We start from the raw sequence: 15128 nt of genomic DNA, 5'->3' as shown, positions 1-15128 counted from the left end.
CAAAATAGCTGATAGATTTATGTCATTTTTCAATTTTTTTTTTACTAGTAATGGCGGCGATCTGCGATTTTTATCGTGACTGCTACATTGCTGCGGACACATCGGACACTTTTGACACATTTTTGGGTCCATTGACATTTATACAGCAATCAGAGCTATAAAAATGCACTAATTATTGTATAAATGACACTGGCAGGGAAGGGGGTTAACACTAGGGGGCGATCAAGGGGTTAAATGTGTTCCCTCAGTGCGTTCTAACTGTGGGGGGGGGATGGGACTGCCTGGGGGAGCAGCCTGATCGTGTGTCCCTAGACTAGTATATAGATAGGAACACCAATCGGTCTCCTCTCCCCTGTCAGAACATGGATTTTGTCACGGTACTACTTATAGTGTGCCCACAGGCGAGCAGGTGACACGGGATCCCCCAGGGCGTGGAATCTAAGAGCCAGCCGGTGTTCCGCCAGGGACCCTCTCATGAAGGTTTGTACTTAGCTGCGTGCTGACCCCAGGTCACGACCCCCCGGGTTCACCCTGCTCGCTAGGGAAGTACCAGAAGACACTGTTAGACAAGGATGGATGGATGAAGCAAAGGAGAGCTGGATAGTGAGCCAAGGTCAGGGCGGGCTGCAGACAACGTAATCAGAACAAGCCAGGTCGGTGCACAAGAGATCAGTTCACGAGAGGTCAGGTAAAAAAGGATACACAAGGGAGCTTCAGAAACAAATGTTGTTCAAGCAATGGTAGCTGGTTAGAAAGGGATTTAAATAGAGAAGCACATGAGGGGCTGGACAAGAAGTAGCAGGAAGGAAACATATATTAGGCAACAGGTGATGAGCGGCGACATCCATAGCTGCAGAGTGCACAGATCTGAACACCCGCCAGTGGAACAACAGATGCCAGCCGACCCACTGCAGTAAAGGTGAGACACAGATCAGCTCCGCAGCTGATCTGTGACAGTACCCCCCCCCCTCTTACAAGGTCCCCCTACACGTCTGGGGGCTGGCTTGGAGGGAAATTTCTGATGGAATCTGGTCACCAGACGTGGGGCAGAGACATCGGTGGCAGCCTGGCAGGGACCCAAGACCTCTCCTCCGGACCATAGCCCTTCCAATCAATGAGATAGAATAGCCTCCCCCCGGGAGTACTTGGACTCCAATATTACTTTAATCTCATACTGATCCGAGGTATCAGCCACAGGAGCGGGGTGAGAAGAAGAGCGAGAGAATCGATTGAGGACCAGTGGCCTAAACAGGGAGACATGGAAGGTGTTGGGTATCCTGAGATGAGAGGGTAGACGGAGCTTGAAAGCCACAGTAAAGGCACAAGCCCAATCCCATGCTTCGGGCACGTTCCTCGGAAGTGAGGCGGGTTCTCCCACGCTGCATAGGTTCTTCCAACACGTGAGAGGTAGAAGATGGAGAGGATTGCACCGGTCTTTGGACTACCTGTGCTGGACACCCAGCAGGGGGATGACTGGATCGGGATTTCTCCAGAGCCCGCTCCTGGAAGCGAATATCAATTTGAATGCTCAATGCAATTAAGTCATCCAATGTGGTGGGAATGGTGCGTCCAGCGAGTTCATCCTTGACACGGTCAGATAGGCCTTGCCAGAAGTTAGCAGTAAGGGCTTCATTATTCCATTTGAGTTCAGCGGCCAGCATACGGAATTGAACTGCATATTGGCCGACTGTCATTTCTTGCTGACAAAGACGAAGGAGGGCTCAAGCAGACGAAGAAACTCTGCCGGGCTCATCAAATGTTTTCCGAAATGCATCCAAAAAGAGCTGGAGGTCAGAGGTGATAGGAACTTGTGATTCCCAGAGTGGAGAGGCTCAAGCTAAAGCATCATCGGAGAGGAGAGAGATGATATATGTGACTTTGGTGCGATCAGTTGGAAAATGGTGGCTGGAAAGTTCGAAGTGGATGGAACACTGATTAATGAAGCCCCGACAAGCTTTAGGATCACCGCAGAAATGAGGTGGCGATGGCAGATGCAGGCAGGGATTTCCAGGTGCAGCAGGTATTATTTGCTCTTGATTAGCTTGCTGGGAGTTAAGTCTCTGAACTAGATGTTGCATTTGATCCTCGGTCAGTGGCCGATTCTCAGAGACGCTCATGGCTTAAACAAACTGTCACGGTACTACTTACAGTGAGCCCACAGGCCAGCAGGTGACACAGGATCCCCCAGGGCGTGGAATCTAAGAGCCAGCCGGTGTTCCACCAGGGACCCTCTCACGAAGGTTTGGGCTTAGCTGCGTGCTGACCCCAGGTCACGACCCCCCGGGTTCACCCTGCTCGCTAGGGAAGTACCAGAAGATGCTGTTAGACAAGGATGGATGGATGAAGCAACGGCAAGCCTGATAGTGAGCCAAGGTCAGGGCGGGCTGCAGACAACGTAATCAGAACAAGCCGGATCGGTACACAAGGGATCAGTTCATGAGAGGTCAGGTAAAACAGGATACACAGGGGAGCTTCAGAAACAAATGTTGTTCAAGCTGGTTAGAAAGGGATTTAAATAGAGAAGCACATGAGCGGCTGGACAGGAAGTAGCAGGAAGGAAACATATATTAGGCAACAGGTGATGGGCGGCGACACCCATAGCCGCAGAGTGCACAGATCTGAACACCCGCCAGTGGAACAACAGATGCCAGCCGACTCACTGCAGTAAAGGTGAGACACAGATCAGCTCCGCAGCTGATCTGTGACAGATTTGTGTGTTTACACACACAGATCCTCGTTCTGGCTCTGTCAGGAGCGATTATGTGTGCCTGGAGGACATCGTGGCCGCCGGGCACGCGCATCGGCTCCTCAGCATCTCGGTGGTGCGCACGCCCCCTATACCACTTAAAGCAGCCGCCGTACAGCTACAGTGATTCGTGCAGGGGAGCCATTCTGCAATGGTCGGTAAGCGGTTAAGAGATTCAAATTACTTTTCTTATGCACTAAAGTGGAACTTAATTATATCTGAGCACCACAGACTGAAAACACTATTTATTTTATTTTTAATATTCAAAGCAAACTCATCCATCCATGCTTTATGTTGCTGAGATATTACTTTGAAAAACATCCCACCTAGTATTTCTAACCGTGCCCATCTTGAGTAAGGGCAGATGATTCATGTAGCCTTTACTTCCTGGAATCCATCTGTCCTTAGCTCAGGCATGCAGGCAGGAGGGTGTGCTTAGCTGAGAAAGCCCCTCCTCCCATGAAGACTCCTGGGATGTATGACATCATTTTGGCCTAGCCCAGAAACCAGGAAGCAATTGAAATAATATAAAAAAAAAAAGTTTAAAACAAGTAAATATATATAATATACCTTCCCAGGGCTTTCAGCGCGGGGGAACGCCTTTCCCAGCACATCCAGCACTGAATGTATGCAATGGCAAGGGCCGCTGGAGCATGATGGAGGGTCTACTGATGCTGGCTGCTGGGGATCTATTGTTTCTGGAGAGGATCTACTTTTTGCATGGCTGGTGGGTGGTCTTTTGTTACTGGAGGGTCAATTTTTGCTGGACAGGATCTACCGTTTAGGTAGGGGACTACTGTTGCTGGATGCTGAAGAGTCTATTGATGTTGGCTGCTGGGAGATCTGTTGTTGCTGGGGGGGGGGGGGTCTATTGTTGCTGGGGTGGTCTATTGCTGCTGGCTGCAAGAGATCTCTTTTATTGCTTTTCTTGTCATCAATACTAAAATTCCATACAAATTACTTAACACTACAAAATTATACTTGGCTCTATATTCTCTAAACGGGGGTGTACTGGGAGCTGGTTAGGGGGTGGAATCAAGCATCTGTGCTCAGGGGTGGGTAGGGGCGTACCAAGAGACGGTGCTCAGAGGTGGGTAAGGGTGGACCAAGCGTCAGTGCTTAGAGGTGGGTGGGGCGGAACCAAGCATCGGTGCTCGGAGGTGGGTGGAGCAAGCATTTGTGCTTTGCGGTGGGTAGGGGTGGAACCAAACATCGGTGTTTTGCGGTGGGTAGGGGTGGACCAAGCGTCAGCGCTCAGACGTGGGTAGGGGCGGAACCAAACATTGGTGCGGGAGGTGGGTGGGGATGGACCAAGCACCGGAGCTAAGATGTGGGTAGGGATGGAACCAAGGGTCTGTGCTCAGAGGTGGGTAAGGGTGGACCAAGCGTCAGTGCTTGGAGGTGGGTAGGAGCGGAACCAAGGGTCGGTGCTCGGAGGTGGGTAGGGGTGGACCAAGCTTCAGTGCTCGGAGGTGGGTGGGGCTGAACCAAGCATTGGTGCTCAGAGGTGGTGGACCAAGCATTAGTGCTCGGAGGTGGGTAGGGGTGGAACTAAATGTTGGTGCTCGGAGGTGGGTAGGGGTGGACCAAGCGTCAGTGCTCAGAGGTGGGTAGGGGCGGAACCAAACGTTGGTGCTGGAGGTGGGTAGGGGTGGAACCAAGCATTGGTGCTCGGAGGTGGGTGAACATCAGTGCTCGGAGGTGGGTAGGGGCAGAACCAAACATCGGTGTTTGGAGTGGACCAAGCGTCGGTGCACGGAGGTGGGAAGGGGTGGACCAAGCATTTGCGCTCAGAGGTGGGTAGGGGGTGGAACCAAACATTGGTGTTGGAGGTGGGTAGGGGCAGAACCAAACATCGGTGCTCTGAGGTGAGTAGGGGCGGGACCAAGGGTCGGTGCTCAGAGGTGGGTAGGGGTGGACCAAGGGTCGATGCTTGCAGGTGGGTAGGGGCGGAACCAAGGGTTGGTGCTCAGAGGTGGCTAGGGGTGGACCAAGGGTCAGTGCTTGGAGGTGGGTAGGGGCAGAATCAAGGGCCGGTGCTCAGAGGTGGGTAGGGGAGGGACCAGGCGTCGGTGCTCAGAGGTGGGTAGGGGTGGACCAACGTCAGTGCTCAGAGGTGGGTAGGGGTGGACCAAGCATCTGTGCTTGAAGGTGGGTAGGGGTGGACCAAGCGTCCGTGCACAGAGGTGGGTAGGGTGCAGAACCAAGCATTGCTGCTCGGAGGTGGGTAGGGGTGGACCAAGCGTTCATGCTTGGAGGTGGATAGGGGTGGAAAGACAAAGTGACTTAGAAGGGTCTGCATCTATTCTCTTAGAAAAAAAGCCCTGTAGCCTCCTATCTATTTACTAATTCTGGCAGCGTAAGGAATAAAAACAGTTCCTGTTGATCGAGAGAGTTGAGTTCCACCTAAAGATTTTAAAGCGTATATGAAATTTTAGAGATTGGGTTTACAAGTACTTTAACATCTTCCCTTTTCTACTTTTGCTCCTAGGTCTGATAGAGCAGCGAGACTCTTTACCTCTTCTGGAGCTCCTTTCTCTGGTTGGAGAATGGCCAGTGGCTTATACAGATTGGAACCTCACCAAAGGTAACACTTAGCGCACGTCTTGTTTTCCAGAACCTCCTTCCAAATAGCCATAATCCCATGTAAATACTATTTATCATAACAGGGAGAGCAGAGTCAGTCAATTTATAGGGCACGTCCTCAGAGACTCCACCGGGGCTTTGAACCTCGTTAAATTAAAAACAGCTAAGCTACCTTCTTGAGGCTGCCGTTGTCCTGTAACATACTATTATCAATCACTATTGAGCAATAGGCTGTGTACACACCGAGGATTCTCCTAACTAGTTTGTTTTACAAGCAGTGAAAGCGCCTTAAGGAAAAAATTCGATTTTTTAAAGTTTTCATACTTATTTATTATTTTTTTTAACCACTTCAGCCCCGGACCATTTGGCTGGCCAAAGACCAGAGCACTTTTTGCGATTCGCCCACTGCGTCCCTTTAACTGACAATTGCGTGGTCGTGCGACGTGGCTCCCAAACAAAACTGACGTCCTTTTTTTACCACAAACTGACCTTTTTTTTGGTGGTATTTGATCACCTCTGCGGTTTTTATTTTTTGCGCTATAAACAAAAAAAGAGCGACGATTTTGGAAAAAAAAAAACATTATTTTTTACTTTTTGCTATAATAAATATCCCCCAAAAAATATAAAATATATATATAATATATATTATTATAAATATTATATAAAAAAATAACATTTTTTTTCCTCAGTTTAGGCCGATATGTATTCTTCTACATATTTTTGGTAAAACGCAATAAGCGTTTATTGATTGGTTTGCACAAAAGTTATAGCGTCTACAAAATAGGGGATAGTTTTATGGCATTTTTATTAATATATATTTTTTTTTTTATTACTAGTTATGGCGGTGAGCAGTGATTTTTATCATGACTGCGACATAATGGCGGACACGTCGGACAATTTTGACACATTTTTGGGACCGTTGTCATTTATACAGCGATCAGTGTGATTAAAAATGCATTGATTACTGTGTAAATGTGACTGCCAGTGAAGGGGTTAACACTAGGGGGCGCTGTAGGGGTTAAGTGTGTCCTAGAGAGTGATTCTAAAGCCTCATACACATGATCGGACTTTGTACAAACTTTCCAGTGAATTTTTGTACTAAGGGCGTCGGCTGTGAACTTGTATTGCATACACACAGTAGGACTTTTTCAGCCAACTTTCACCAAATCACATGGGTTTTTCTACTCTTTACCGCCACCTTTGGTCAACTTCTGTATTGTTGTCTGATCTTTTGTCTTGGTTCTGAGCATGCGTGTTTGTACATTGTACAAAACTCCTATGGTTTTCTGTACACACGATCAGACTTTGCTCCATCGGACTTTTGTTGCCGGAAAGTTTGTCCGTTCACACAGCCAACAAAAGTCCGATGGAAACCAAAAAAGTTTGTCCGATGGAGCGTACGCACGGTCGGATGTTGCCTTAAAACAGCTAATTTGCATGTTTGTCATCAAAAAGTCAGATCGTGTCATGGAGGGGCTACGTGTGACACAACACTGATCACCGCTCCCGATTAGGACGTAAATTTGTTTGGGAGCGGCGTCCCACGACCGCGCAATTGTCAGTTAAAGAGACGCTGTGCCGAAACGCAAAAAAGTGCTCTGATCAGGAAGGGGGGTAAATCCTTCCGGGGCTGAAGTGGTTAACAACCAATAATTCACGATAATGCTTAGTATCGGTATCAGTGTAACCCTAGTTATAACCATCCCTTACTCCGGGGGTCTCAAACTGTCGGCCCTCCAGCTGTTGCAAAACTACAAGTCCCATCATGCCTCTGCCTGACGGGGTCATGCTTGCAGCTGTCAGCCTTGCAATGCCTCGTGGGACTTGTAGTTTTTTGCAACAGCTGGAGGGCCGCCAGTTTGAGACCCCTGCCTTACTCTATCCGAAATGAAAAAAAAAAAAGTTTTGCCTATAATTCTACTTTTAAGTGTTGTGTAATTTTAATTGTAAAAAATGACAGTTAACCACTTCCGGACCCCCTCACTCCGATATACGTCCTTACATCGAAGGGGGGGTATCGTTGTTATGTGGAAGATGGCCCCCACCCATCTCCATAACAATGCAGGGCAGAAGTGACGTCATAACGTCGCTTCCACCCATAGCTCTTAAAGGGCCATTTCTATTTATTTTTTTATTTTTTTAAATGACAATTTTTTTTTTTTATTGCATTTATGTGTAAATATGAGATCGGAGGTCTTTTTGACCCCCAGATCTCATATTTAAGAGGACCTGTCATGCTTTTTTTTTTCTATTACAAGTGATGTTTACATTCCTTGTAATAGGAATAAAAGTGAAATTAAAAAACAAAAAACAAAAAAAAAAAAAAAACAGTGTAAGAATAAAAAAATAAAAGGTAAAATAAATAAGAAAAAAAAAAACATTTTTTTTATACGCACCCTGTCCCACCGAACTCATGCGCAGAAGCGAACGCATACGTGAAAACGGTATTCAGACCACACATGTGAGGTATCGCCGCGATCGGCAGAGCGAGAGAAATAATTCTAGCCCCTAGACCTCCTCTGTAACTCAAAACATGCAACCTGTAGAATTTTTTAAACTTCGCCTATGGAGATTTTGAAGGGTTTGTCGCCATTCCACGAGCGGGCACAATTTTGAAGCATGGCATGTTAGGTATCAATTTACTCGGCGTAACATCTTTCACATTATAAAAAATGAATTGGGCTAACTTTACTGTTGTCTATTTTTTAAATTAAAAAAAGTGTATTTTTTCCCAAAAAAGTGCTGCTTGTAAGACTGCTGCGCAAATACGGTGTGACAGAAAGTATTGCAACAACCGCCATTTCATTCTCTAGGGTGTTTGAAAAAAAATGTATAATGTTTGGGGGTTCTAAGTAATTTTCTAGTTTAAAAAACAACTGTTTTTAACTTGTAAATAACAATCAAAAAGAGGCTCGCTCCTTAGTGGTTAAATTACAAAACACTTCATTGTTTTTAATAAATAACAAAACACCTAATTATTTAAATTAAAGAAAATACAATTTACAATTTAAAAAAAGTCTTTTGTCATTTTAATATCTTTTTTCATTTTAATTGTAAAAACACTTTAAAAGTCCTGATATGCAATTCTAAGGCCTCATGCACATTGAACTTTATAAATAAAATTCAGTAGCGTTGGCTGTAGAAAGCTGTATAATTTGTTTTTCGCAGATTTTGCAGTAGCATTTTTCAGCTGTTTTTTTTTTTTTTTTGTTTTTTTAGCTTTTTTTAACAGATTTATACTCCAACAAAAGCTTATGGCTCAAAAACACTGATAAACATTGAACATTCTGTCAGTGTTTTTTTTTTTTTTTTGGTGTTTTTAAGCTTTTTTACAGCTATTTTCACAGTTAGAGCAGTTTTACAGCTGAAAAACTCTCAAAACTGGAGGTTTTTTTTTTTTCCAGCCAGAAAACGACCCTGCCAAAAACATGGACCCATAGGAGAACATGCTGGGGAGTTTTTTGGCTGCAGAAAAAAAAAAAAAAATGTCTCAAGCCAAAAACAGCAGCTGTAAAAACGTCCAGTGTGTATGAAGCCTGAATTTTGAGTAATTTTTTCTAAAGTTTTAATTTCTGTGGGGATTAACCCTCTCAGTTATACATTGTATTATAGTTATTATATATTGTGGTGATCACTGACAGGAAGTAAGGGGAAATTCCAATTTTTTGAGTTGTCCCCGGAATAAGAGGTGAATGCCAATCGTTTATGGGAGACACCTGTTCCAATGACAAATTGTAGAGGTGGGGAATTTACTTAAATGGATGTTTTTTTTTGTTTTTTTTTAATATAATACAGAAAAAGTTAAAAGCTTTGTTTACTGGTATTCTCACTTGAATTTATTTAATTTGATAGAGTCCCAGTGGAGTCTCGAAGAAAAAATGTCCCTCTTGAACTATAGATTCAACAAGAGAGTGCTGATTGACATGTTTGTGTGGAATGATGATCGGGAGTCCAGCAAGCACATCATCTATGTAAGATGTTCATTTTTATGCTAATTTAGGCATACAGTGGTGGCTGGTGCTCAAAAATTGTTTTTTTTGGGGGGAGGGTGCAAACAAACTGAAAAATACTGAAAAAAAAAAACATCAAATGCCACTGTGCCCATCGAATGCAGCCACTGTGCCCATTAATTGCAGCAACTGAGCCCATCAATCGCAGCCACTGTGTCAATCAATTGCAACCACTGTGCCCATCAAATGCAGCCACTGTGCCCATTAAATGCAGCCACTGTGCCCATTAAATGCAGCCACTGTGCCCATTGATTGCAGCCACTGTGCCCATCAATTGCAGAAACTGTGTCCAACGAATGCAGCCACTGTGTCCATCAAATGCAGCCACTGTGCCCATCAAATTCAGCCACTGTATCATCAATTACAGCCACTGTGCCATCAAATGCAGTCACTGTGCCCATCATATGCAAGCCACTGTGCCCATCGATTGCAGCCACTGTGCCCATCAAATTCAGCCACTGTGCCCATCATATGCAAGCCACTGTGCCCATCGATTGCAGCCACTGTGCCCATCGATTGCAGCCACTGTGCCGTCATATGCAAGCCACTGTGCCCATCATATGCAAGCCACTGTGCCGATCAAATGCAGCCACTGTGCCATCAAATGCAGCCACTGTGCCCATCAATTGTAGCCACTGTGCCCATCAAATGCAGCCACTGTGCCCATCATATGCAAGCCACTGTGCCCATAATATGCAAGCCACTGTGCCCATCAATTGCAGCCACTGTGCACATCATATGCAAGCCACTGTGCCCGTTGATTGCAGCCACTGTGCCCATCAATTGCATCCACTGTGCCCATCGAATGCAGCCACCGTGCCCATCAAATGTAACCACAGCCACTGTGCCCATCAAATGCAGCCACTGTGCCCATCAAATGCAGCCGCTGTGCCCATAATATGCAAGCCGCTGTGCCCATCAAATGCAACCACTGTGACCCCCCGCTCACTGTTTGACCGCACTTACCCCATCTTGGTGGCGGACCAGCCAGCAGGTGACGCGGAAAGCTGTGGGATGGGCAGCGGGACGGGCAGCGGGTCAGGCAGCTGCGAGCTGTGTCCTCCATGCATCTTTTTCTTTCTTCCTGCTAGGCATCCAATAAGAGCGCCTGTCCTTTCAGTCAATTAGGTGACGAGTATTAGACCCACGCTTCCTGATTGGCAGGGAGTTCAGTGTTAGAAAAGTGAATACTTATTTGCTTTTCTAACATACTTGGATGGGCTATTTTGAAGCCTATTAGAGCCTATGGCTCTAATCAGGTGCTTCAAAAAAACACCCCTGCCACTGTAATTCAAGCGCCCGGTGTCCTAAAAGGGGTCGGACTCCTGAATAGGGGGTGGCCATGGATAGATTCATGCAATGCATGAATCTATCTATGATATATATAGGGGGGTGGTCACTCGTCTCTATGCTCAGCATGTGATTGCCTGTCATGGCGGTTACATGATCGGAAAGCTCCCGTTTGCAATCAGCGAACAGGAGCTTTCAGTTAGCTGCTGGTAACTGTAGCGGGAGCGTGCAAGGCAGGCGCGCTCTCAGCACAGCTCTATTGGCACTATTGCACACAAATATGACACCAAGGCCCGGACGCCAGGAGACTACATATTTGCGTTTGGTTAAAGAGCCTACCGCTTCAACATGCTTTGTTGATGTGTTTTTGATCCTTCGTGATGCTTTTTTGAAGCTTCAGGCTGGGTCCACACTAGTGTGAATTGGATCCGGGTTTCCCTGCAGCCAATTCGCATGACAGGAGATTGTGACCGGCTCTCTGCGGAGCCGGTTCACACATCTCCATGGTAGCTGCGGAGCGGCTTTCACTGGAGTCCTGTGCATCTTTGGTTCCGATTCAGGGAGGAATTCAGGCAAAAATTCGGCCCTGTTTCATCCCATAAAGGGAGAACAGGGACACAACGGACCCCCTTGTCAGGGCGGAGCTCAGCCCTTCCTTCTCAGAGCTGGCCGCTTAGCTGTCGGCTAATTGCCAGCTCCTATCTCTCCTCAGTGACTCAGCTGTTGAGTCCAGAGGTTCTCTGCCTTCGCCTTGGTCAACATCACAGAGACTATCTCCTGCGTTCCTGGTCAAAGACTTGCTTTGCTGACATCCCTTCTGGCTCCAGATCCTGCTTGCTGTTCCACTACATTGATCCCTGACTTCTGGCTTGGCTGACTATCCATTCCAGTTACTGAACTTTGGCTATGTTTTGACTATGATTGTTCTTTTTACTTTTATTATTAAACAAGTGTGATTTAACTGTACTTCTGTCTCGGTCTGATTTCATGGTTTCTGACACCCCTGCTGCGAGCCGCATCTGGCATCAGTGTGAATCCAGCCTTAATGAAGCTTGGCAAATTCTGTGTGTGTTTGTGTTGGTTTTCTATTTGTTTTAGGGGGACCCGGTAGAACCCTGGCTCAGTAGTACTCCCACTTAGCAGATCCCCAGCTCATTAGTACCTCTGTTCAGCAGATCCCCAACTTATTAGTACCAACTTATTAGTACCCTCAATCTGCAGTTCCTCTGCTCAGTAGTACCCCCATTTCTGCTGATGCCCCACTCAGTAACTCCCCCAGCTCTGCTGATCGCCCACTCAGCAGTAACACCAGCTTTGCTGATCCCTGCTAAGTAGTAACCCCCAACTCTGCTGATCCTCTGGTTTGCTGTTCCTCCTCTCTCTCCGGTCCCTGCTCACCTCCTGCTATATTGCTTCCCAAGCTGCTCACTATGTGTGACACCTGCTAGCTGATCCTCTGCCGCTCAGGCCTCTCTCTCTGGTCCCCGCGCACTTCCTGCCATAGCGTGTGTGCTGTCTGCTAATTTCTCCGCTCCAGTCCGGACCCCTCTCACTTTCCTGCTACTCCATGCTGCACACCAGATGTGACGTCTGCACCAGACACTTTGAGAATATATACACATGGGCCAGAAGTGACTGCTGATGGTGTCTCTCTGGTTTGCTTGTTGGTTTCCCAGTGCATCCTGGGATATCTCATACCTGCAATACCTCCACACAACAAAGTGAAGCTAACTCTGAATAAAAGCTTCAGGTGATGTTAGCAAGCGTTGTCATAGATGTAACGCCGGCTCCTGAAGACCACGCACTATATGTTTTTGCAATTTAATGTTACCCTTAAAACCACAGTTTGGTTTGGGTCTAATTGTTCTAAATGTTTGACCTCCACATCAGTCTGTTTGGACTGCAGGGTGTTCTGCCTGGCCATGGGGGGCGCTGTCACTTTTGGCAGGCATTGAAACACAGTCTAGTTGGGTGCATTAAGGTTGCTCTCTCTCTGAACCAGCCCAGTGGGAGTGTCGCTCTTGCTGTGCTTTCTGGGAGGGGGTACTTAAGGTGCAGATGTCACATGATTCGGGGTTCTAGTCCAGAAGTATGATCTGACTGCATGGTCCTGGTCCTCCTGACCAGCCCCCGGGATATACATGGCCTGGGGTGCGGATCCACCCGACTTTACGTCTCGGGGCTGGCTAGCCCGAGGTGAGGAAACTGAAAGGAGGATTCGGAGGTGGTCTCGGTTAGTGTAGAGGCCCAGCAACTGTAAAGTTATCCAGGGGAGGACTCTTTGGGAGAAGGCCACACAAGGGTTGGCTTCTCAACAAGAGCCTGGACAAGTTGAATGACCTAAGATGAATCCAATCTTGTTGGGTATCACCGGACTGGCTGCAAGATACTGGTACCACACGAGTGTTCTACAAGCTTTCAAGTTTCCCTCACGTGTTCTATAGCAAAGTCTGTGGCTTATTCCTCACTCAAGCACCCTGTTGGCTGCTAGGCCTGGTGAGAGAAGGACTATCCAATTAGGGTGAGAATCCAGCTGTGATCCTGCAGTTTTTGGGCCATCTACCTCGGGAAACCCCTAGACGCATACGAGGTGAAGAAGGTAACGGTAAGCCCAATAAATTCAGCCGCTCCTTTGGGAGTCAGTGCTACATAGATTTCTATGGAGGCTTTGGAGACGCTTTAAAGAGGAAGTAAACCCTGGTGGGTTTTACTTCCTCTTTATTTCCCTGCAAAGGTAAAGCATAATGGGCTACTATGCATCACATAGTAGCCCATTATATCTCATTTACCTGAAACCAAAGCCTGCGATGTCACTGCTGTCCCCGCCAGTAGGGAGCGTCCATCTTCAATCCCTCTTTCTTCCGGGGCTGCGAACTCCGGCTCTGTGACTGGCCGGAGTCGCGTGATGTCACTCCCGCGCACGTGCGCGGGAGCCACCAGTCACGGCATGATCCCTATTAGAAACTGCACGATGTGTCCTTACTATAGTGCACATGCGCCGATGACGTCGGCACATGCGCCGTAATCATCGGCGCTCGTCTTATTCAGAAATGTCACCTAAATCATGGAGGTTTAGGAGATATTTCCAGCACCTACAGGTAAGCCTTAATATAGGCTAACCTGTAGGTAAAAGTGGTTGTACAGGGTGTACAGCCACTTTAACCTTTTGACATCCGCGCTATCCACAGTGCGGAACTAAATTTCCGGGAGGCCTGTGTACGCTCCCTGTGCGCACTGTGATCACCGAGTCAATGAGACTCGGGTAATCACTGATCCGAGTAAGGGGCCGGTCCCCTTACCATGTGATCAGCTGTCAGCCAATGACAGCTGATCACATGATCAAAACAAAAGCTCGGTGATCGTTTTTTTTTCTCCTCACGCTGACGGCGGAGGAGAACAAAAAAGGCGATCACCGGCTCATCTGAAGGGGACATCAGTCCCGAAGAGGAAGAGGCAATTAGGCCTCATTTATGCCACCTAACAGTGCCCACAAGTGCAACTATCAATGCCCACAAGTGCCACCTATCAATACCCATGAGTGCCACCTATCAATGCCCACAAGTGCACCTATCAATGCCCACAAGTGCCACCTATCAATACCCATGAGTGCCACCTATCAATACCCATGAGTGCCACCTATCAATGCCCACAAATGCACCTATCAATGCCCACAAGTGCACCTATCAATGCCCACAAGTGCCACCTATCAATACCCATGAGTGCCACCTATCAATGCCCACAAGTGCACCTATCAATGCCCACAAGTGCACCTATCAATGCCCACAAGTGCCACCTATCAATACCCACAAGTGCCACCTATCAATACCCACGAGTGCAACCTATCAATGCCCACAAGTGCCACCTATCAATGCCCACAAGTGCCACCTATCAATACCCATGAGTGCCACCTATCAATGCCCACAAGTGCCACCTATCAATGCCCACAAGTGCCACCTATCAATGCCCACCAGTGGTGCCAATCAGTGCCACCTAGAAGTGCTGCCTATCAGTGTAACCAATCAGTGCCCATCACTGCCACCCATCGGTGCCCATCAGTGCCACCTCATCAGCGTACATGAATCAATAACGGACAAAAATTACCTGTTTTAAAATTTTATAACAAAATTTAAAAAAATAAATAAAAATGGCAGAGGTGACCAAATACCACCAAATGAAAGCTCTATTTGGGGGGAAAAAATGATAAAAATGTAATTTGGGTACAGCGTTGTATGACCGCGCAATTGTCATTCAAAGTGCATCAGTGCTGAAAGATGAAAATTGGTCTGGATAGGAGGGGGGATTTAAGTGCCCAGTAAGCAAGTGGTTAAAGCACCAAGAATGATATGGGGTAAAAAATAAAAAATAAATGTTTTATGCATATGTACAAAAAATACGCATATATGTGTATTTATTATACAGCTTATCCTTGCCTTTCTATGCAGGAACTTTCTGCCACAACCCGGATGTTCATACCCCAGTACCGTGTGCACTTACCC

The 15128-nt window shown here is 47.0% G+C and overlaps 1 protein-coding gene across 3 annotated transcripts in view; it reads left to right on the top strand.

The window, feature by feature from the left end:
• The window catches only part of MMEL1 (membrane metalloendopeptidase like 1), a 362546-nt gene that overhangs the window by 234583 nt on the left and 112835 nt on the right, over positions 1 to 15128 (top strand). For all 3 annotated transcript variants that reach the window (XR_013263284.1, XM_077458217.1, XM_077458215.1), the window contains exons 6-7: positions 5238 to 5333; positions 9185 to 9303. Coding sequence is in view for 2 of the 3 variants with exons in the window: in XM_077458217.1 (XP_077314343.1) it covers positions 5238 to 5333; positions 9185 to 9303 (215 nt within the window). In the remaining variant the exon portion in view is untranslated. The remainder of the gene's footprint in view (positions 1 to 5237; positions 5334 to 9184; positions 9304 to 15128) is intronic.

Source organism: Lithobates pipiens, unplaced genomic scaffold (assembly GCF_037356315.1).
Source record: "Lithobates pipiens isolate NorthernLeopardFrog02 unplaced genomic scaffold, aLitPip1_a1.2 Scaffold_27, whole genome shotgun sequence".
Taxonomy (NCBI): Eukaryota; Metazoa; Chordata; class Amphibia; order Anura; family Ranidae; genus Lithobates; species Lithobates pipiens.
The sequence above is the reverse complement of the archived record's forward strand: the minus strand, read 5'-3'. Positions and strand labels throughout refer to the sequence as shown.